Source organism: Scyliorhinus torazame, chromosome 7 (genome assembly GCF_047496885.1).
Source record: "Scyliorhinus torazame isolate Kashiwa2021f chromosome 7, sScyTor2.1, whole genome shotgun sequence".
NCBI lineage: Eukaryota > Metazoa > Chordata > Chondrichthyes > Carcharhiniformes > Scyliorhinidae > Scyliorhinus > Scyliorhinus torazame.
Genome location: NC_092713.1, coordinates 76,371,800 through 76,391,152, shown reverse-complemented (window position 1 = coordinate 76,391,152; position 19,353 = coordinate 76,371,800). Strand labels below are relative to the sequence as shown.

Genomic DNA, 19,353 nt, shown 5'->3' with positions numbered 1-19,353 from the left:
CGATTTGCTCTCCCAGGGGGTACATAAATAGGTTGCAATGCTCCTCCAGAAGGAGTACATGGGTGGGATTCTCCGTTCCTGAGACTAAGGTGCAGAATTCGTGGACTTCCAGAACCGCAAACCCAGCCCCGCACTTGGATCGATTCAGCTGCTGTTCAGGGGCTAGCACCGCTGCCACGTGGAACACAATCAATTCTAGTGAGGAACGGGATTCACCGGATTCGCGATTGACACTCAGGGGGCTGACAAGCTGCGGTCGCATTTAGACACTTCACTCCCCACACACACCATCCCAGCCAACAAGATGGCAGCAAGACCTGCGGCCCCACCTTTCACAGACGCAGAGCTTGAGACCCTCCTGGACGCCGTGGAGGAGAGGCGGATGACCCTGCACCCCGGCGCGGGCGGCTGCCAGCCGCCAATCATCATGCCTGGGTGCTGGTGGCAAAGGCCCTGAGCGCCGTGAGCAACGTCTTCTGGACCGGCCCGCAGCACGGGGAAGAACTGCACAACCTCCTCGGGGCGGCCAGGGTGAGTAGGCAGCACTGTGCCCCTGGCACCAACCCCCTTCCCATACACTCATAACCCTCCCACCCCCCCACAACCCGGAGAGTGGCCGAACCCCCACCCTGCACCACATGCCGGCACGCATACTGGCCACCATGGTCGGGTACCCTGGCCACTGAGGCCACCAGCTACCCAGCCCCTGAGCTGCAGGCATCGGACTGTCTAACACTGTCGTTTTCTGTTCCCCCCCTCCCCCCAGGAAAAGGCCACCTACAACCGCTGGATCTGCGGCCCCCTCCCCAATGCAGAGCAGAGGGCCCTGGATGTGGTTGGCGGGGTGTGGCCTGGAGGAAAGGGAGGTCGCTGGGGTGGAGTTCGGTCATGGGCAAGGACCTGAGTCCCTGCTGAGTTGCAGCTGCCTGTGACATGTGTGTCAACTACCCTCACCCTCACACCACCCTGATCCCCACACCACCTTCACCATACACTACCCCACAGTCACCATCCCCACCCACACGCTCACCCCCACCACCTTCCGGTTTAATCATGCATCTTGCCTTGTGTTTTGCACAAGCATCTGGAGATGGGATGGGTCCATTTGGTGTCCCCCGCCCCAGCAGTGTCACAGCTGGAGCCCCCCCCGTGAGCCGAGAAGTGACGAGGAGAGCAGCACGGACACCAGCCCTCCGCCCGAGACGCAGGAGACCCCGGAGCTCGGGTTGGAGGATGACACTGACTTTCTGTCACAGCTGTCTCCAACACCCTCCACAGCCCATAGACACTCCCTGGGCTGGGCACTTTAGTAAAGAGGCTCCTGGGACTCTCTGGTGCGCACCACACAGCTGATCCGGTACAGCAGGTGGAGGTAGGAACTCCTGAGGGGGCGAACGGTCAGAGGGCGGGCTGGCCCCAGGAACTAGCTGTCCTCCAGACGGGTTTCGGGTTTCTGGAACAGAAAGTCCCATTGATTGTGGAGATGCAGTCACAGAGCCAAGGAATACAGGAGGGGTTATCAGCGAGCATCCAGCACCTGAAGGTGCAGTTGGAGGAGTCCAACCGCGTGCAGCAGCAGGAAGTGGTGCCGACCATGCGTGTCACTGAGGCCAACACCGCACAGTTGCCGTCCGCGGTGGAGGTATTGGGGGTAACGGTTGGCTATGGATCAGCATGCCAAAGGCATTCCATGCAGGGGCTGGCCGTGGCCCAGGATAGGGCTTCCAACTCACAGGTGACCATGTGCAGAGCCACCTGGAAATTGCAGCGGCATCCCTGAGCGTGGCCCAGTCACAACAGGCCATGGCTGGGATCATCGGCGGCATTGCCCAGGCGCTGGCCGACGTGGCACAGATTCAGAGGAAGGTGGCCCAGTCCCAGAGGGAGATGGCGCAGTCACTGGCTGATGTGACATAAACCCAGGAGGTGGTGGCACAGTCACATTGTGATGTGGTGCAGTCCCAGACGGCGATGATCCATTCCCTGTGCTCCATGGCCGCGAACGTCCGGACCCTGGTCGAGGGCAGAGTGGGCCTCCAGGATTGGCAGTGCCAGGTGGCAGACGAGCCTCTGGGGATAGCTCTGCTCACATCCCCGTCCCATGGAGTAGCCTAGGGGCCATCGGGCACCCTGAGGGAGGAGGAAGTGATGGGGTCTGTGCCATTGACTCCTGCAGGGAAGGTGCTGGAACACCGCAGCATTTGGACTCCCCTTCTCCTGTCCCTGGTGCATCTGGTGGGCAGCGGACGGAACAAGACTGCACCAAGCCACCTGAGACACCCGAGCAGCAGCTGGGCCCATCCAGGCCTGGTCACCCCAGAAGACTCCCGCCAACGGGGACCCAGGTCGCAGGGTGGGAATCACAGCAGGCCGCCTCCACCCTTGATGTACAGCCTGGGGATCCACCTTGCGTTCTGCACACTGCCCGGGTGTCGGGCGCAGACGTGCATGATACACAGCTGATGGTCACATATCAACTGCACGTTCATTGAGTTGATCCCCTTTCAGATTGTGTAGAGCGGCCTGTCATCTGCAGGTGCTCGTAGGGGGGCATGCATCCTGTCGATCACCCCCTGGACCCTGGGCATCCCAGCGATGGCAGCCAATGCCGCTGCCCGAGCATCCTGCTGGGCTCAGTCCACGTTGAAATGGATGTTCTTAGCCACCTGGACACATAGGTCCTCCGTGATTGCGCTGATGCTCCTGTGCACCGAAGTCTGTGAGATATCGGACAGGTCCTCATTCGGCGCCTGGCAGGCTTTCAGGGCGACCGTCACCTTGACGGCCACTGGGAGCAGGTGTCCTCCCCCATGCCCTCGCGGCGCCAGGTGTGCCAGTTATGTCGCACTGTCCCCCTGCTCAGCCGGAGTCTTCAATGGTATGCCCAGTCCGACAGGTCCTTGAATAACAGGAGCTGCCAGTACACACGAGGCCTCATGCGGCGCCTCCTTGGCACCTCCTCGGCCTGTTGGGCAGCTCACTCTCCATCCTGGGAAGCTGCCAGCACGTTCCGCTGCTGCAGCTTCCTCCTCCTTCTCGAGCAGCGGCAGCTCGTACAGACGCAGGGCATCCGCCAGGGCTGCAACGATGAGGAGGAAGGCCACCATTGCTGGTTGAATTCCAATATCCATTGTCTGCAGGGGGTGAAAGGCCAACATGTTAGCATGGTGTGCCCCCCCTGTGCCCAACCAGGTCCACCAGTCTACATGGTGGCCCTGGTTGCCACTGTGAGCTCCGCCCCCGCATATTCCCCCACCCATCTCCGCACTCCTTGCCCCATCGTTGCCCGGCGCCATGGGGGCCTCTGGCCCTGGCACCCATCCCTGCTGCCAGGGGTACTTTCAGCTGCCGCTGCTCTCGCCAGCAGTATGCTTCACAGCCCCCCAGCCAGAGCCCCGGTAGGGGCTACAGTGGGCGTTGTCCTTGGGTTGGACGCCTGATGCACTGCCGGCCAGTTGCAGGTTTATGGAGGAAGGTGGGGTGCGGGGGTGTGGGGTGGGGACACCCATACAGCCAGTGTCACTCTGCAGAACCAGGAGCCGAGATGGGTGGTCAGTAGGGTGCACAGCAAGATGGCTGCCTGGCAGGCAGCAGCAATGGCGGTCCATGGCTGGACACTGCCCCAGTCCTGTGGGGAGTCACGCTGGCCATATGGCCCATTCTCCTATCACCCCCTATCCCCCCCTGCCCTTGCGGTTCCGCCCCCCCCCCCCCCCCCCCCCCCCCCCCACATTCCAGGCAACCCGGCCAGGCAGCCCACAGACGCGCCTCTGTGTCTTACCTCCTCTCTCTCTCCCTCATCAGCCATGACGCCGGTTTCACGATTTTTAAAAGCATAAGTGAACTGCGCTGCAGGAACCTGGCCCATTGGAGGCAGAGAATCACAGAGAATACCGGGTTTGACCTGCTAATGACTTGCAAACAGTGTTTACTGTACACGTGGTCCAGACCGCATTGACGGCGCCGTCAAAGTGACGGAGAATTGCAATTTGCTGCGATTTTGGCGTTGGAACCTGTTCTCCACCCAATCGCGTTTTCACGATTTCGTCGTCAGCCAACCGCATATCTCCCAAAAGGAGAATCCCACCCATGTTTTTTATTCTGGCAGGGGTGGGTATTGGGTACAAGCTGGAGTCGGTCGCACTTCCCTCAGAAACAGTCCAGAGGTGGCCACAGAGGCTCATCTTGATCATTGGAGTGTTCCTGGGCCTTTGTTCTGCCCTGGGAGCAGCCACACTGATTTTCCTCGTTTTCATCCGGGCAGCTGTTGGTAGTTGGCTTTAGGTTTGAATCCTAATGCCTCTGATCAATTCCAACTTTATTTTCCAGTTGGAAAGTACTGAATGCGGCTGCTACCACAAAGCAGGCCCCAACAGAATACACGAGCCCACATAAAGAAGACAATGTGAACAATCACAAATGCTTTATAGAACATTACAGCGCAGTACAGGCCCTTCGGCCCTCGATGTTGCGCTGACCTGTGAAACCACTCTAAAGCCCAACTACACTATTCCCTTATCGCCCATATGTCTATCCAATGACCATTTGAATGCCCTTAGTGTTGGCGAGTCCACTACTGTTGCAGGCAGGGCATTCCACATCCTTACTACTCTCTGAGTAAAGAACCTACCTCTGATATCTGTCCTATATCTATCTCCCTTCAAGGTAAAGCTATGTCCCCTCGTGCTAGACATCACCATCTGAGGAAAAAGGCTCTCACTGTCCACCCTATCTAATCCTCTGATCATCTTGTATGCCTCAATTAACAAAGAACAAATAACAAAAAAATGTACAGCACAGGAACAGGCCCTTCGGCCCTCCAAGTCCGTGCCGACCATGCTGCCCGACTAAACTACAATTTTCTACACTTCCTGGGTCTGTATCCCTCTATTCCCATCCTATTCATGTATTCGTCAAGATCCCCCTTAAATGTCACTATCGTCCCTGCTTCCACCACCTCCTCCGGTAGCGAGTTCCAGGCACCCACTACCCTCTGTGTAAAAAACTTGCCTCGTACATCGACTCTAAACCTTGCCCCTCTCACCTTAAACCTTAGCCCCCTAGTAATTGACCCCTCTACCCCGGGGAAAAGCCTCTGACTATCCACTCTGTCTATGCCCCTCATAATTTTGTAGACCTCTATCAGGTCGCCCCTCAACCTCCTTCGTTCCAGTGAGAACAAACCGAGTTTATTCAACCGCTCCTCATAGCTAATGCCCTTTATACCAGGCAACATTCTGGTAAATCTCTTCTGCACCCTCTCTAAAGCCTCCACATCCTTTTGGTAGTGTGGCGACCAGAATTGAACACTATACTCCAAGTGTGGCCTAACTAAGGTTCTATACAGCTGCAACATGACTTGCCAATTCTTATACTCAATGCCCCGGCCAATGAAGGCAAGCATGCCGTATGCCTTCTTGACTACCTTCTCCACCCGTGTTGCTCCTTTCAGTGACCTGTGGACCTGTACTCCTAGATCTCTCTGACTTTCAATACTCTTGAGGGTTCTACCATTCACTGTATATTCCCTACCTGCATTAGACCTTCCAAAATGCATTACCTCACATTTGTCCGGATTAAACTCCATCTGCCATCTCTACGCCCAAGTCTCCAAACAATCTAAATCCTGCTGTATCCTCTGACAGTCCTCATCGCTATCCGCAATTCCACCAACCTTTGTGTCGTCTGCAAACTTACTAATCAGACCAGTTACATTTTCCTCCAAATCATTTATATATACGACAAACAGCAAAGATCCCAGCACTGATCCCTGTGGAACACCACTGGTCACAGCCCTCCAATTAGAAAAGCATCCTGCCATTGCTACTCTCTGCCTTCTATGACCTAGCCAGTTCTGTATCCACCTTGCCAGCTCACCCCTGATCCCGTGTGACTTCACCTTTTGTACTAGTCTACCATGAGGGACCTTGTCAAAGGCCTTACTGAAGTCCATATAAACAACATCCACTGCCCTACCTGCATCAATCATCTTAGTGACCTCCTCGAAAAACTCTATCAAGTTAGTGAGACACGACCTCCCCTTCATAAACCATGCTGCCTCTCACTAATACGTCCATTTGCTTCCAAATGGGAGTAGATCCTGTCTCGAAGAATTCTCTCCAGTAATTTCCCTACCACTGAAGTAAGGCTCACCGACCTGTAGTTTTCTGGATTATCCTTGCTACCCTTCTTAAACAGAGGAACAACATTGGCTATTCTCCAGTCCTCCGGGACATCCCCTGAAGACAGTGAGGATCCAAAGATTTCTGTCAAGGCCTCAGCAATTTCCTCTCCAGCCTCCTTCAGTATTCAGGGGTAGATCCCATCAGGCCCTGGGGACTTATCTACCTTAATATTTTTTAAGACACCCAACACCTCGTCTTTTTGGATCTCAATGTGACCCAGGCTATCTACACACCTTTCTCCAGACTCAACATCTACCAATTCCTTCTCTTTGGTGAATACTGATTCAAAGTATTCATTTAGTACCTCGCCCATTACCTCTGGCTCCACACATAGATTCCCTTGCCTATCCTTCAGTGGGCCAACCCTTTACCTGGCTACCCTCTTGCTTTTTATGTACGTGTAAAAAGCCTTGGGATATTCCTTAACCCTATTTGCCAAAGACTTTCATGACCCCTTCTAGCCCTCCTGACTCCTTGCTTAAGTTCCTTCCTACTTTCCTTATATTCCACACAGGCTTCGTCTGTTCCCAGCCATTTAACCCTGACAAATGCCTCCTTTTTCTTTTTGACGAGGCCTACAATATCTCTCGTTATCCAAGGTTCCCGAAAATTGCCGTATTTATCCTTCTTCCTCACAGGAACATGCCGGTCCTGAATTCCTTTCAACTGACACTTGAAAGCCTCCCACATGTCAGATGTTGATTTGCCTTCAAACATCTGCCCCCAATCTATGTTCTTCAGTTCCCGCCTAATATTGTTATAATTAGCCTTCCCCCAATTTAGCACATTCATCCTAGGACCACTCTTATCCTTGTCCACCAGCACTTTAAAACTTACTGAATTGTGGTCACTGTTCCCGAAATGCTCCCCTACTGAAACTTCTACCACCTGGCCGGGGGCTCATTCCCCAGTACCACGTCCAGTATAGCCCCTTCCCTAGTTGGACTGTCTACATATTGTTTTAAGAAGCCCTCCTGGATGCTGCTTACAAACTCTGCTCCGTCTAAGCCCCTGGCACTCAGTGAGTCCCAGTCAATATTGGGGAAGTTGAAGTCTCCCATCACCACAACCCTGTTGTTTTTACTCTTTTCCAAAATCTGTCTACCTATCTGCTCCTCAATCTCCCGCTGGCTGTTGGGAGGCCTGTAGTAAACCCCCAAAATTGTGACTGCACCCTTCTTATTCCTGATCTCTATCCATATAGCCTCACTGCCCTCTGAGGTGTCCTCCCGTAGTACAGCTGTGATATTCTCCCTAACCAGTAGCGCAACTCTGCCACCCCTTTTACATCCCCCTCTATCCCGCCTGAAACATCTAAATCCTGGAACGTTTAGCTGCCAATCCTGCCCTTCCCTCAACCAGGTCTCTGTAATGGCAACAACATCATAGTTCCAAGTACTAATCCAAGCTCTAAGTTCATCTGCCTTACCCGTAATACTTCTTGCATTAAAACATATGCACTTCAGGCCACCAGATCTGCTGTGTTCAGCAACTTCTCCCTGTCTGCTCTGCCTCAGAGCCACACTGTCCCTATTCCCTAGTTCTCCCTCAATGCTCTCATGTTCTGACCTATTGCTCCCGTGCCCACCCCCCTGCCATACTAGTTTAAACCCTCCCATGTGACACTAGCAAACCTCGCGACCAGGATATTTCTGCCTCCCCAGTTTAAATGCAACCCGGCCTTCTTATATAGGTCACACCTGCCCCGGAAGAGCTCCCAGTGGTCCAGGTAACAGAAACCCTCCCTCCTACACCAGCTGTTCAGCCACGTGTTTAGCTGCTCTATCTTCCCATTTCTAGCCTCACTGGTCACCTCTTAACCTTCTTCTCTCTAAAGAAAACAGCTTCAAGTCCCTCAGCCTTCCCTCATAAGATCTTCCCTCCATACCAGGCAACATTCTGGTAAATCTCCTCTGCACCCTTTCCAATGCTTCCACATCCTTCCTATAATGCGGCGACCAGAATTGCACGCAATACTCCAAATGCGGCCGCACCAGAGTTTTGTACAGCTGCAACATTACCTCATTGCTCCGAAACGCAATCCCTCTACCAATAAAAGCTAACACACCGTACGCCTTCTTAACAACCCTCTCAACTTGGGTGGCAACTTTCAGGCATCTATGTACATGGACACCGAGATCTCTCTGCTCATCCACACTACCAAGAATCTTACCATTAGCCCAGTACTCTGTCTTCCTGTTATTCCTTCCAAAATGAATCACCTCACACTTTTCTGCATTAAATTCCATTTGCCACCTCTCAGCCCAGCCCTGCAGCTTATCTATGTCCCTCTGTAACTTGTAATATCCTTCCGCACTGTCCACAACTCCATCGACTTTAGTGTCATCTGCAAATTTACTCAGCCATCCTTCTACGCCCTCCTCCAGGTCATTTATAAAAATGACAAACAGCAGTGGTCCCAAAACAGATCCTTGTGGTACACCACTAGTAACTGGACTCCAGTCTGAACATTTCCCATCAACCACCACCCTTGTCTTCTTCCAGCTAGCCAATTTCTGATCCAAACTGCTAAATCATCCTGAATCCCATGCCTCCGTATTTTCTGCAGTAGCCTACCGTGGGGAACCTTATCAAACGCTTTACTGAATTCCATATACACCAAATCAACTGCTTTACCCTCATCCACCTGTTTGGTCACCTTCACAAAGAACTCAATAAGGTTTGTGAGGCACGACCTACCCTTCACAAAACCGTGTTGACTATCTCTAATCAAATTATTCCTTTCCAGATGATTATACATCCTATCTCTTATAAACCTCTCCAAGACTTTGCCCACAATAGAAGTAAGGCTCACTGGTCGAAAGTTACCGGGGTTGTCTCTACTCCCCTTCTTGAACAAGGGGACAACATTTGCTATCCTCCAGTCTTCTGGCAAAGATGATTTAAAGATCAAAGCCAAAGGCTCAGCAATCTCCTCCCTAGCTTCCCAGAGAATCCTAGGATAAATCCCATCCGGCCCAGGGGACTTATCTATTTTCACACTTTCCAGAATTGCTAACACCTCCTCCTTTGAACCTCAAGCCCTTCTAGTCTAGTAGCCTGAATCCCAGTATTCTCCTCGACAACAATGTCTTTTTCCTGTGTGAATACTGACGAAAAATATTCATTTAGCACCTCTCCTATCTCCTCAGATTCCACGCACAACTTTCCACTACTGTCCTTGACTGGCCTTACTCTTTCCCTAGTCATTCTTTTATTCTTGACATATCTATAGAAAGCTTTAGGGTTATCCTTGATCCTACCTGCCAAAGACTTCCCATGTCCCCTCCTGGCTCTTCTTAGCTCTCTCTTTAGGTCCTTCCTAGCTAACTTGTAACTCTCGAGCGCCCTAACTGAACCTTCATGTCTCATCTTTACATAAGCCTCCTTCTTCCTCTTGACAAGTGTATCGACTGCTTTAGTATACCACGGTTCACTCGCTCGACCACTTCCTCCCTGCCTTATCATACTTATCAAGGACACGCAGTAGCTGTTCCTTGAACAAGCTCCACATTTCCATTGTGCCCATCCCCTGCAGTTTTCCTCTCCATCCGATGCATCCTACGTCTTGCCTCATCACATCATAATTGCCTTTCCCCCAGATATAACTCTTGCCCTGCGGTATATACCTATCCCTTTCCATCACTAAAGTAAACGTAATCGAATTGTGGTCACTATCACCAAAGTGCTCACCTACCTCCAAATCTAACACCTGTCCTGGTTCATTACCCAGTACCAAATCCAATATGGCCTCGCCTCTCGTTGGCCTATCTAGATACTGTGTCAGGAAACCCTCCAGCACACATTGGACAAAAGCTTTGTCGGCTTTTGTGAACAATTGCAAATTATTTAAATTTTTTGTGACATCTCTAAAGTCCTTAGATTTTCTCCTGCAATCTGTACTCAAGTGGTTTCAAACTTTGATATTGATGGAAAATTACTACCCTTTTATGAGGATTCTTAACATGTCCCAAAGCTTTTACTGTTGTGCGTCTACTTTTAATGTAGGTTACAGATTGTTCTTTTAAACTAACGTTGTGTTCCTGTTTCAGACGGATATTTTCTCTGGAGCACTTTTTATCCAGGTCGCATTGGGTTGGAACATCTATCTTTCTACAGTAATCCTGCTGGTGGTGACTGCTGTTTACACGATAGCTGGTAATCATTTTTACAAGAAACATTCTGCTGTCTGTACGAAATGACCTCCACGCATCACTTTTGGGAACAGTTTCTAATGCCCATGAGCTGAAAATTGTTCCAAAACCAAGAAATCATACAGATGATCTTCTCTCCCATCTTGTACCAATACTGCTCTGCAATCACACTGATGGTTTATCGGGATTGTTTCATATCTGTTGTACTGGTTCCCTTTGTGCCCAGGGTAAAGTCAGGAACTCTCCAGGGGGAAAAGAGCTCTATTCTGACGGATAGAGTGAGTACAATAACAACTTGCATTTATATAGAACTTTTCGTGTCAAAATCCTAAGGTGCTTCATCAGAGCACAATCAGACAAAAATTAACATTATGTCAAAGAAGGAGACATTAGGGTGGATGACCAAAGGTTTGGTCAAAGATGTAGGTTGGAAAGAGCACCGTAAAGGAGACAAGGTGCAGAGGGTTAGGGAGGGAATTATAGAACAAGACCAGCTAAACGATTAGCAATCACTGGGGTGGATACACAAGAGGACGGAGTTGGAGGACACCGTCCTAGTTTCTGCTTTTGTACTTCAAGGTCTGAATGATATACATGTCAACTGATATTGATTTGCTCATTCGTGCCAATAGCAATAACATTATCCCAAAAAAATTATTAAAGCTGGGAAGTCTGTTGACAAACAACAAAACTGAGTGTTTTAGGCAATTATTGCCGGTGAAATCAAACCACCGAACCAAATAATAGATGGCTGCCTGAAGAATGATAAACAAATCATTCTTTAGCTTGTTGCAAGAGTTCTTCCAAGTGCCACTTTGTTAATCTAGTATTTGTCATAATATACATCAAGTGCAGTCCACATCGACCCAGCCTACCCAACACACCATGGTACCAGTGAGTGTTGCTGAAAATTGACGGACCTACCTTGAGTGAATCAGCGTTGACCAGCAAACAGCCATCTGGTGACATGGAAAACGTCCGCCCTCCTCCGCAGCTCCGCATCGCCAGCAACCTCGGTGCAAATTGGAAGATCTTCAAACAAAAGTTCCAACTCTATCTAGAAGCCACCGACCTCGAGGCCGCATCGGACGCCAGGAAGATCGCACTATTCCTCTCCACAGCCGGGGACCACGCCATCCACATCTACAACTCCCTTACATTTGCTGAAGGCGAAGACAAGACGAAATTTAAAACAGTCCTGCTGAAGTTCGACAGCCACTGCGACATTGAGGTGAATGAGAGCTTTGAACGGTACGTTTTCCAGCAGAGGCTTCAGGGTAAGGATGAACCTTTTCAATCCTTTCTGACCCATCTCTGCATCCTCGCGCAGTCATGTAACTATGACTTGACCACTGATTCCATGATCCGGGATCAGATCGTTTTCGGGGACTACTCCGATTCCCTTCGCCAGCAGCTCCTGAAAGTCAAGCAGCTCACCCTCACCATCGCCATCGAAACGTGCGTTCTCCACGAACACGCTAACAATCGTTACTCCCACATCAGGGCGGCAGAAACGGCAAAGCTAACCTCCCACGAGACGGAAAGGGTGCAGGCCATCGCACAAATGCAGGGCCTAAGTATCGGCGAGAGTGGCCATTTTGCGCGCTTTTCCCGGACCCCTGTGCATGCGCGCCACGACCGAGGGGACGGCGAGACCGACGACCAGACTGCGCAGGTGCGCACGTCGTTCAACTGCACTGCGCATGCGCGATGGCGCACAGAACGCGCTGACGTTGGCGTCATGACGTGTCCGAATTGTGGCTCCGCCCATTTAAAGGCAATGTCCGGCAAAATCACGACGGTGTCTACAGTGTGGCAAGCTTGGTCACTACGCAGCCCTTTGCAGATCTGCTCCACTGCCCAGCATCCAGCGATCCCAGCCACGGCGCAGAAGCGTCCGTTCAATACAGCAGGCCATGCCAGACTCCGACCCCGACAGCCCAACAGACCCTGATGCTGAGTGCCTCAAATCTCCATATCGGGTGGGCTTCATTACAAAGCATGCGCTGCCTTTCTCCAAGACAGTGAAGCATCTCCCGATCCTCAGCATGGATCCCGACGATGAGTGGTGTGCTGTCCTCACAGTCAACAAGGCTCGCATCCGGTTCAAACTCAACACCGGCGCATCGGCGAACCTCATCTCGAAATCCGATCTTGACACCATCTGCGTCAGACCAAGGATTCTTCCACCGGCCTGCCAGCTCCTTGACTACAATGGCAATGCCATAGCTGCCAGTGGCTCATGCCAACTCGGAGTTTCCAATAAGTCATTTAAAGCAACACTGCGATTTGAGATTGTGGGACCTGACAGAGCATCCCTGCTCGGTGCTCGGGCCTGCAAACTCCTGAACTTGGTTCAGCGAGTCCACACCATGTCATCCTCACAGGCGACGGCCTCACCTGATGAGAACTTCCAGGCGGTACCACAGCATGTTCGACGGAATGGGCACACTCCCATACCGATACAAAATCATGCTCAAACCAAACACCACCCCTGTGATCCACGCACCACATCGGGTGCCGGCACCCCTCAAGGACCGCCTCAATCAGCAGTTACAGGACCTCCAGGACCAGAGCATCATATCAAAGGTCACAGAACCCACGGACTGGGTCAGCTCCATGGTCTGCATCAAAAAGCCGTCAGGGGAGCTTCGAATCTGCATCGACCCCAAGGATCTAAACCGCAACATCATGAGGGAACATTACCCGATACCAAAACGAGAAGAGTTGACCAGCGAGATGGCTCATGCCAAATTCTTTACGAAGCTGGACGCCTCCGAGGGGTTCTGGTAAATACAGCTGGGTGCATCCATTCACAAGCTGTGCACATTCAATATCCCGTTCGGTCGCTACTGCTACAATCGGATGCCTTTTGGCATCATCTCAGCCTCAGAGGTATTTTACCGCATCATGGAACAGATGATGGAGGGTATCGAGGGTGTGCGCGTGTATGTTGACGATGTCATAATCTGGTCCACAACTCCTCAAGAACACATCGATCGCCTCAAGCAGATATTCCACAGAATCCATGAGCATGGCCTCCGACTCAACAGAGCCATGTGCTCATTCAGTCAATCAGAAATCAAATTCCTTGGTGACCACATCTTGCAGCAAGGCGTGCGGCCAGATGCTGACAAAGTCTCGGTGATCAATGCCATGAAGACCCCAGAGGACAAGAAGGCAGTCCTCCGCTTTGTAGGGATGGTCAACTTCCTCGGGAAGTTCATTCCCAACATGGCGTCACACACCACAGCCCTCCGCCATCTCGTCAAAAAGTCGACGGAATTCCAGTGGCTGCCCGCTCATGAGAACGAATGGCATGAGCTGAGGGCAAAACTCACCACAGCCCAGGTTCTGGCGTTCTTCGACCCTACCAAGGAGACCAAAATATCCACTGACGGGACCCAGGACGGTATTGGGGCGGTGCTCCTCCAATGGATGACTCATGGGCCCCAGTTGCGTATGCCTCCAGAGCCATGTCGCCCTCTGAGCAACGGTACGCTCAGATTGAGAAGGAATGCCTGGGCCTCCTAACGGGAATCAACAAATTTCACGACTATGCGTATGGCCTCCCAAAATTCACGGTTGAGACGGATCACAGGCCATTAGTCCACATAATCCAGAAGGATTTAAATGACATGACGCCTCGGTTACAACAAATCCTTCTCAAGCTACGCCGCTACGACTTTGAACTTGTCTACACGCCAGGCAAAGAATTCATTGTTGCAGATGCCCTTTCCAGGTCTATCACCACACAATGTGAACAAACTGACTTTGTCTGCCAAATCGATGCGCAGGTGCAATTGTGTGCCTCCAACCTTCCAGCCTCTGATGAGAGGGTCATCCAAATTTGTGAGGAAATGGCCACGGTTCCTCTCCTACAGCGTGTGATGCAGCACCTCACGAACGGCTGGCAGAAGGGACAGTGTCCCCAGTTTTACAACGTCAAGGATGACCTGACGGTGGTGGACGGCATCCTCATGAAGCTCGACAGGATTGTGATTCCGTAGAGCATGCGAGCTATGGTGCTCGGCCAACTCCATGAGGGGTCGAGAAATGTCGACGCAGAGCTCGAGAGGCAGTCTATTGGCCGGGCATCAGCCAGGACGTTGCCAACATGGTCCTCAACTGCCCCACATGTCAGAAATTTCAGCCAGCTCAACCCAAAGAAACTCTGCAGCAACATGAGATAGTGACCTCACCATGGTCCAAAGTCGGTGTCGACCTTTTCCACGCCAAGGGGTGTGACTATGTCCTCCTGGTCAACTACTTCTCCAATTACCCAGAAGTGGTGAAACTGTCCGACCTCACGTCGAAGGCGGTGATTAAAGCTTGCAAAGAAACGTTTTTCAGGCATGGGATACCGCTCACGGTGATGAGTGACAACGGTCCCTGTTTTTACAGCCAGGAATGGTCTGATTTTGCCCGCCTATACAACTTCCGTCACGTAACCTCCAGCCCCCACTACCCGCAGTCAAACGAGAAGGCCGCAAAAGGGGTCCATATCGTCAAGAGATTACTATGCAAGGCTGCAGACTCAGGCTCTGACTTCAACCTGGCGCTGCTGGCATACAGAGCAACCCCGCTGCCCACTGGGTTGTCTCCCGCGCAGATGCTCATGAATCGCACTCTGCAAACCACGGTTTCAGCCATCCATGTTCCAGACCTTGACCACCTCACGGTCATACAAAAGATGCAGCAGTCTCGGGTCCAACAGAAATCAGCATACGACGCTCATGCCACGGATCTCCCCGAGGGGGTCCCAACTGATCGTGTTCGTGTGCAGTTGCCTGACGGCGGCTGGTCCGCCACAGCTGTGGTGGTCAAGCAAGCGGCCCCGAGATCGTTCCTCGTCCGCATGGCTGATGGCTCCTTCCTACGATGCAACAGACGGGCGCTGCGCAGAGTTCCACGCCCGCCACCTAACCATGATGTCCCGCCTCACACAATGCTTCCTCCGGACGTGCCCTACCATGAGGCCACCGATCTACCAGCAATCCTGCCGACCTCTGCGACCACCGCATTGGCGGCTGTCCCGCTATCCAAGTGCAGGCGGTCCCTGATCCACCCTTGAGGCGGTCAACCAGAATTCGTCGCCCGCCACAAAGACTAAACTTATAGACTGAACTTTTGCACAATTTTGTTACCTTATCATTCTGACCTCTGTAAATATCGTTTTTACCATTTCATCTGCCCTATATCTGCACTAGCGACACCTTCCTATGTACATAAGTTCATTTTAGCACATTCTGCATATAGTCACGCACATATACACCTCCACACGCACAACACCTTAATATTTATTATCTAGTACAAACAATAAAAAAAAAGGGGCAGATGTCATAATATACATCTATGTATATAATGGAGTGCAGACAGGCAGTGATTGACACACAGGATGACCAGTAAGCACACAGAACAGAGCAGCCAATCACCAGACAGGACACGACCACTATAAAGCCAGAGGGCACCAGTTTTCCCGCTCTCTCGGGACCCAGCCTCTGAGACAGTCAGAGTTCGTGAGCTGGCCAGTGCAAACATCATGTGGTAGCTAGTAAGTCTGGTTAGGCTAGTATCAGGTCTCCAGTCAAGTCAGCATAGTGTCTACCCACAGTTGAACATGTATAATAGTTTAGATGTTAAATAAAATCGTGTTGCATCTTAGCAAGTGTTGGAGGTCTGTCTCTCGCTACACTGCATCAAGTGCAGTCCACATCAACCCAGCCTACCCAACACATCAGTATTCACATCAATTTTTTATTTACCTTTCTTCAAGTTAATTGTGGAGGATTGGTAATTTATTTCAAATTTTACCATGTGTGTCTGGAAAAATAGCAACAGTCGAGGATAATGGAGCTAGATGAACATGGCTTCTGTTCTCTCTCTATTGTAATATTCCTTAAATTGCTACTATATACTTGTAGTGCTTGTTCTTCATCAGTTGACAGGAAGTACACTCATACAGTTAGCAGATTTCTAAAGGAACCTGTTAGCTGTTGAAAGGCAAGCCAGTCAATTTGTAGAACTAGTTCAGAAGGATTTTTCTTAATGAATAAACAATCTTAACAGTGTGTAAGTTTCCATGTGGTAGATCTCTTCCATATGTCGTCTTCTTGCTGTCCTGAAAAATATCAGCGGACTCAAAATACTAATACAGGAAAAGTGACTAATGCACTACTTTATTGTTTGGTTCTCTTATATGATTTGGTGCAATTAAAGGGAAGCTGGTGCTTGAATTTTACTTGGTCCTTGTGTAAAATAAGACAATTCTGACAAAGAGGGGATTTCTCCTCTTCTCATAGTTAGCAATAGTGAGGTTCCAGATAATTTATCAAGAGCAATCTGCATTTATGTAATTCTTTTAAGAAAACAAAGACACGATCATATGTACTTTGCTAACTTTTAATGAAGCACAGATGCTAAATACCTGCAGAGATAAAGCAGTTGGACAACAGATGGTGTGCTATTTTAATTAGAAACTTATCATTAATCTGTTACGCTAACGAGATACTTCTAGCAAAGGAGAAAGTCAGCCAAAAGGGTCTTTTGTGGTCTATTGTTAGTAATGACTGGTTGTGCCCAATGGAATCATGTTAATCATAATAGATATTTAATTAACTTTAATTACTGCTATATTTGTACAGTTTTAACTGGATTACTAATCTTGATGAGTGGTTAATTGGTTAATCTTCTGATATGCTTTCATTTTGACAAGATATTTAAACGGAAGGCTTTTACTTGAGGATTTAAAGAAGATGAGCAGAAAGTTCAAATTAAATTTGGAGATGATTGTAGAATATTGTGGAAACCTTTCAGAAGGTTTGGGAAGAGGGAATATTGTGAAATAGAAGTATAAATTAGTTGAATTATAAGGAATAAACAGCAGGAATTTCCTTGAGAAGTTAGTGCACTGGGGCAGCACGGTAGCACAAGTGGCGAGCACTGTGGCTTCACAGCACCAGGGTCAGAGGTTCGATTCCCCGCCAGAGTCCGAGGTTCGATTCTCCACTGGGTCACAATCGGTGCGGAGTCTGCACGTTCTCCCCGTGTCTGTACTGGTTTCCTCCGGATGCTCCGGTTTCCTCCCACAGTCCAAAGATGTGCAGGTTAGGTGGATTGGCCATGCTAAATTGCCCTTGGTTACCAAAAAGGTTAGGAGGGGTTCTTGGGTGACAGGAGTGGGGTGGAAGTGAGGGCTTAAGTCGGTCGGTGCAGACTCAATGGGCCGAATGGCCTTTTTCTGCACTGTATGTTCTATGTTCTAAAGAATGAAAACAAATGAGATGTAAAACACGTTGTCGATTCACTGTTGTCCATTTTGATTTATTGCCAGAGACTAATATCACCCCAATAAGGGTGTGATAATATAACATAACTCAGTTTAGAATTACTGTAAGTTGAACTCACATAATTTTGACACCGAATCATTATACCATTTATGGTATTCACTTCTTGGAAAACTGCCTAACCATTTATGTAGAAGTCAGAAAATGAATAAAGTTGTTTTTGACATGCCAAGTTGTGTTCTATTCAATTCTTGAAATCCTTTAAATAGCCATGAGTTAAATTGTACATCAACTAATACTGTATTGATGGTTGATGTCTAAGCTATGCCTAGATATTTTCAATTTGAGTTGGTTTGCATATGGGAATTCAAGAGCTAGATTAGGTTTCATAATAAGACTTTAGATGCAAGTATAATCTTATTCCTATATTGTCAAAGAACAAAGAAAAGTACAGCACAGGAACAGGCCCTTCGGCCCTCCAAGCCTGTGCCGACCATGCTGCCCGTCTAAACTAAAATCTTCTACACTTCCTGGGTCCATATCCCTCTATTCCCATCCTATTCATGTATTTGTCAAGATGCCCCTTAAATGTCACTATCGTCCCTGCTTCCACCACCTCCTCCGGTAGCGAGTTCCAGGCACCCATTACCCTTTGTGTAAAAAACAATTGCCTCGTACATCTCCTCTAAACCTTGCCCCTCGCACCTTAAACCTATGCTCCCTAGTAATTGACCCCTCTACCCTGGGATAAAGCCTCTGACTATCCACTCTGTCTATGCCCCTCATAATTTTGTAGACCTCTATCAGGTCGCCCCTCAACCTCCATCGTTCCAGTGAGAACAAACCGAGTTTATTCAACCGCTCCTCATAGCTAATGCCCTCCATACCAGGCAACATCCTGGTAAATCTCTTCTGCACCCTCTCTAAAGCCTCCACATCCTTCTGGTAGTGTGGCAATCAGGATTGAACACTATACTCCAAGTGTGGCCTAACTAAGGTCCTATACAACTGCAACATGACTTGCCAATTCTTATACTCAATGCCCCGGCCAATGAAGGCATCAAAACATATGCACTTCAGGCCACCAGTCCCGCTGTTTTCAGCAACATCTCCCTGTCTGCTCTTCCTCAGAGCCAAACTGACCCTATTCCCTAGTTCTCCCACAATGTTTTCACCTTCTAACCTATTGCTCCGGTCAAATTTACGTTTCCAGTCTACGTTGAATTTTGTAATCCGCATTTTGTAATTCTACAGATTCTGTAATTCTTCCTTTCATCAATACGTTGATCAAAGGGCAGCACGGTGGCGCAGTGGTTAGTACTGCTGCCTCACGGTGCCGAGGACCCGGGTTCGATCCCGGCCTCGAGTCACTATCCATGTGGAGTTTGCACATTCTCCCCTTGGTCTGCGTGGGTCTCACCCCCCCCATCCCAAAGATATGCAGGGTAGGTGGCACTAAATTGCCCTTAATTGGGGAAAAAATAGGTTGATCAATGAGTTCCAGTGGGGTGATACACAGAGCACTATATGCATTGGATGTAAACTTTGAACCATAGTTTTTCCTGCATGATGATTTCCAGATTAAAAAGATGAGTCACCCTGAGGCAAATTAAAGAAAGCAGAATGCTGGTCACATTTCATTAACCATAAGCTCATTATTTCCTCCCTTCCCCCATAACTTGCAGAATCAGCTCATTTTCATCCGAAATTTGATTAGTCATGCCACCT

At 49.8% G+C, this 19,353-nt stretch overlaps 1 protein-coding gene across 1 annotated transcript in view; it reads left to right on the top strand.

The window, feature by feature from the left end:
* slc5a9 (solute carrier family 5 member 9) overlaps positions 1–19,353 on the top strand; it is a 117,931-nt gene that overhangs the window by 44,536 nt on the left and 54,042 nt on the right. The window contains exon 5 of the mRNA XM_072510933.1: positions 10,238–10,343. Coding sequence (XP_072367034.1) covers positions 10,238–10,343 — 106 coding nt within the window. The remainder of the gene's footprint in view (positions 1–10,237; positions 10,344–19,353) is intronic.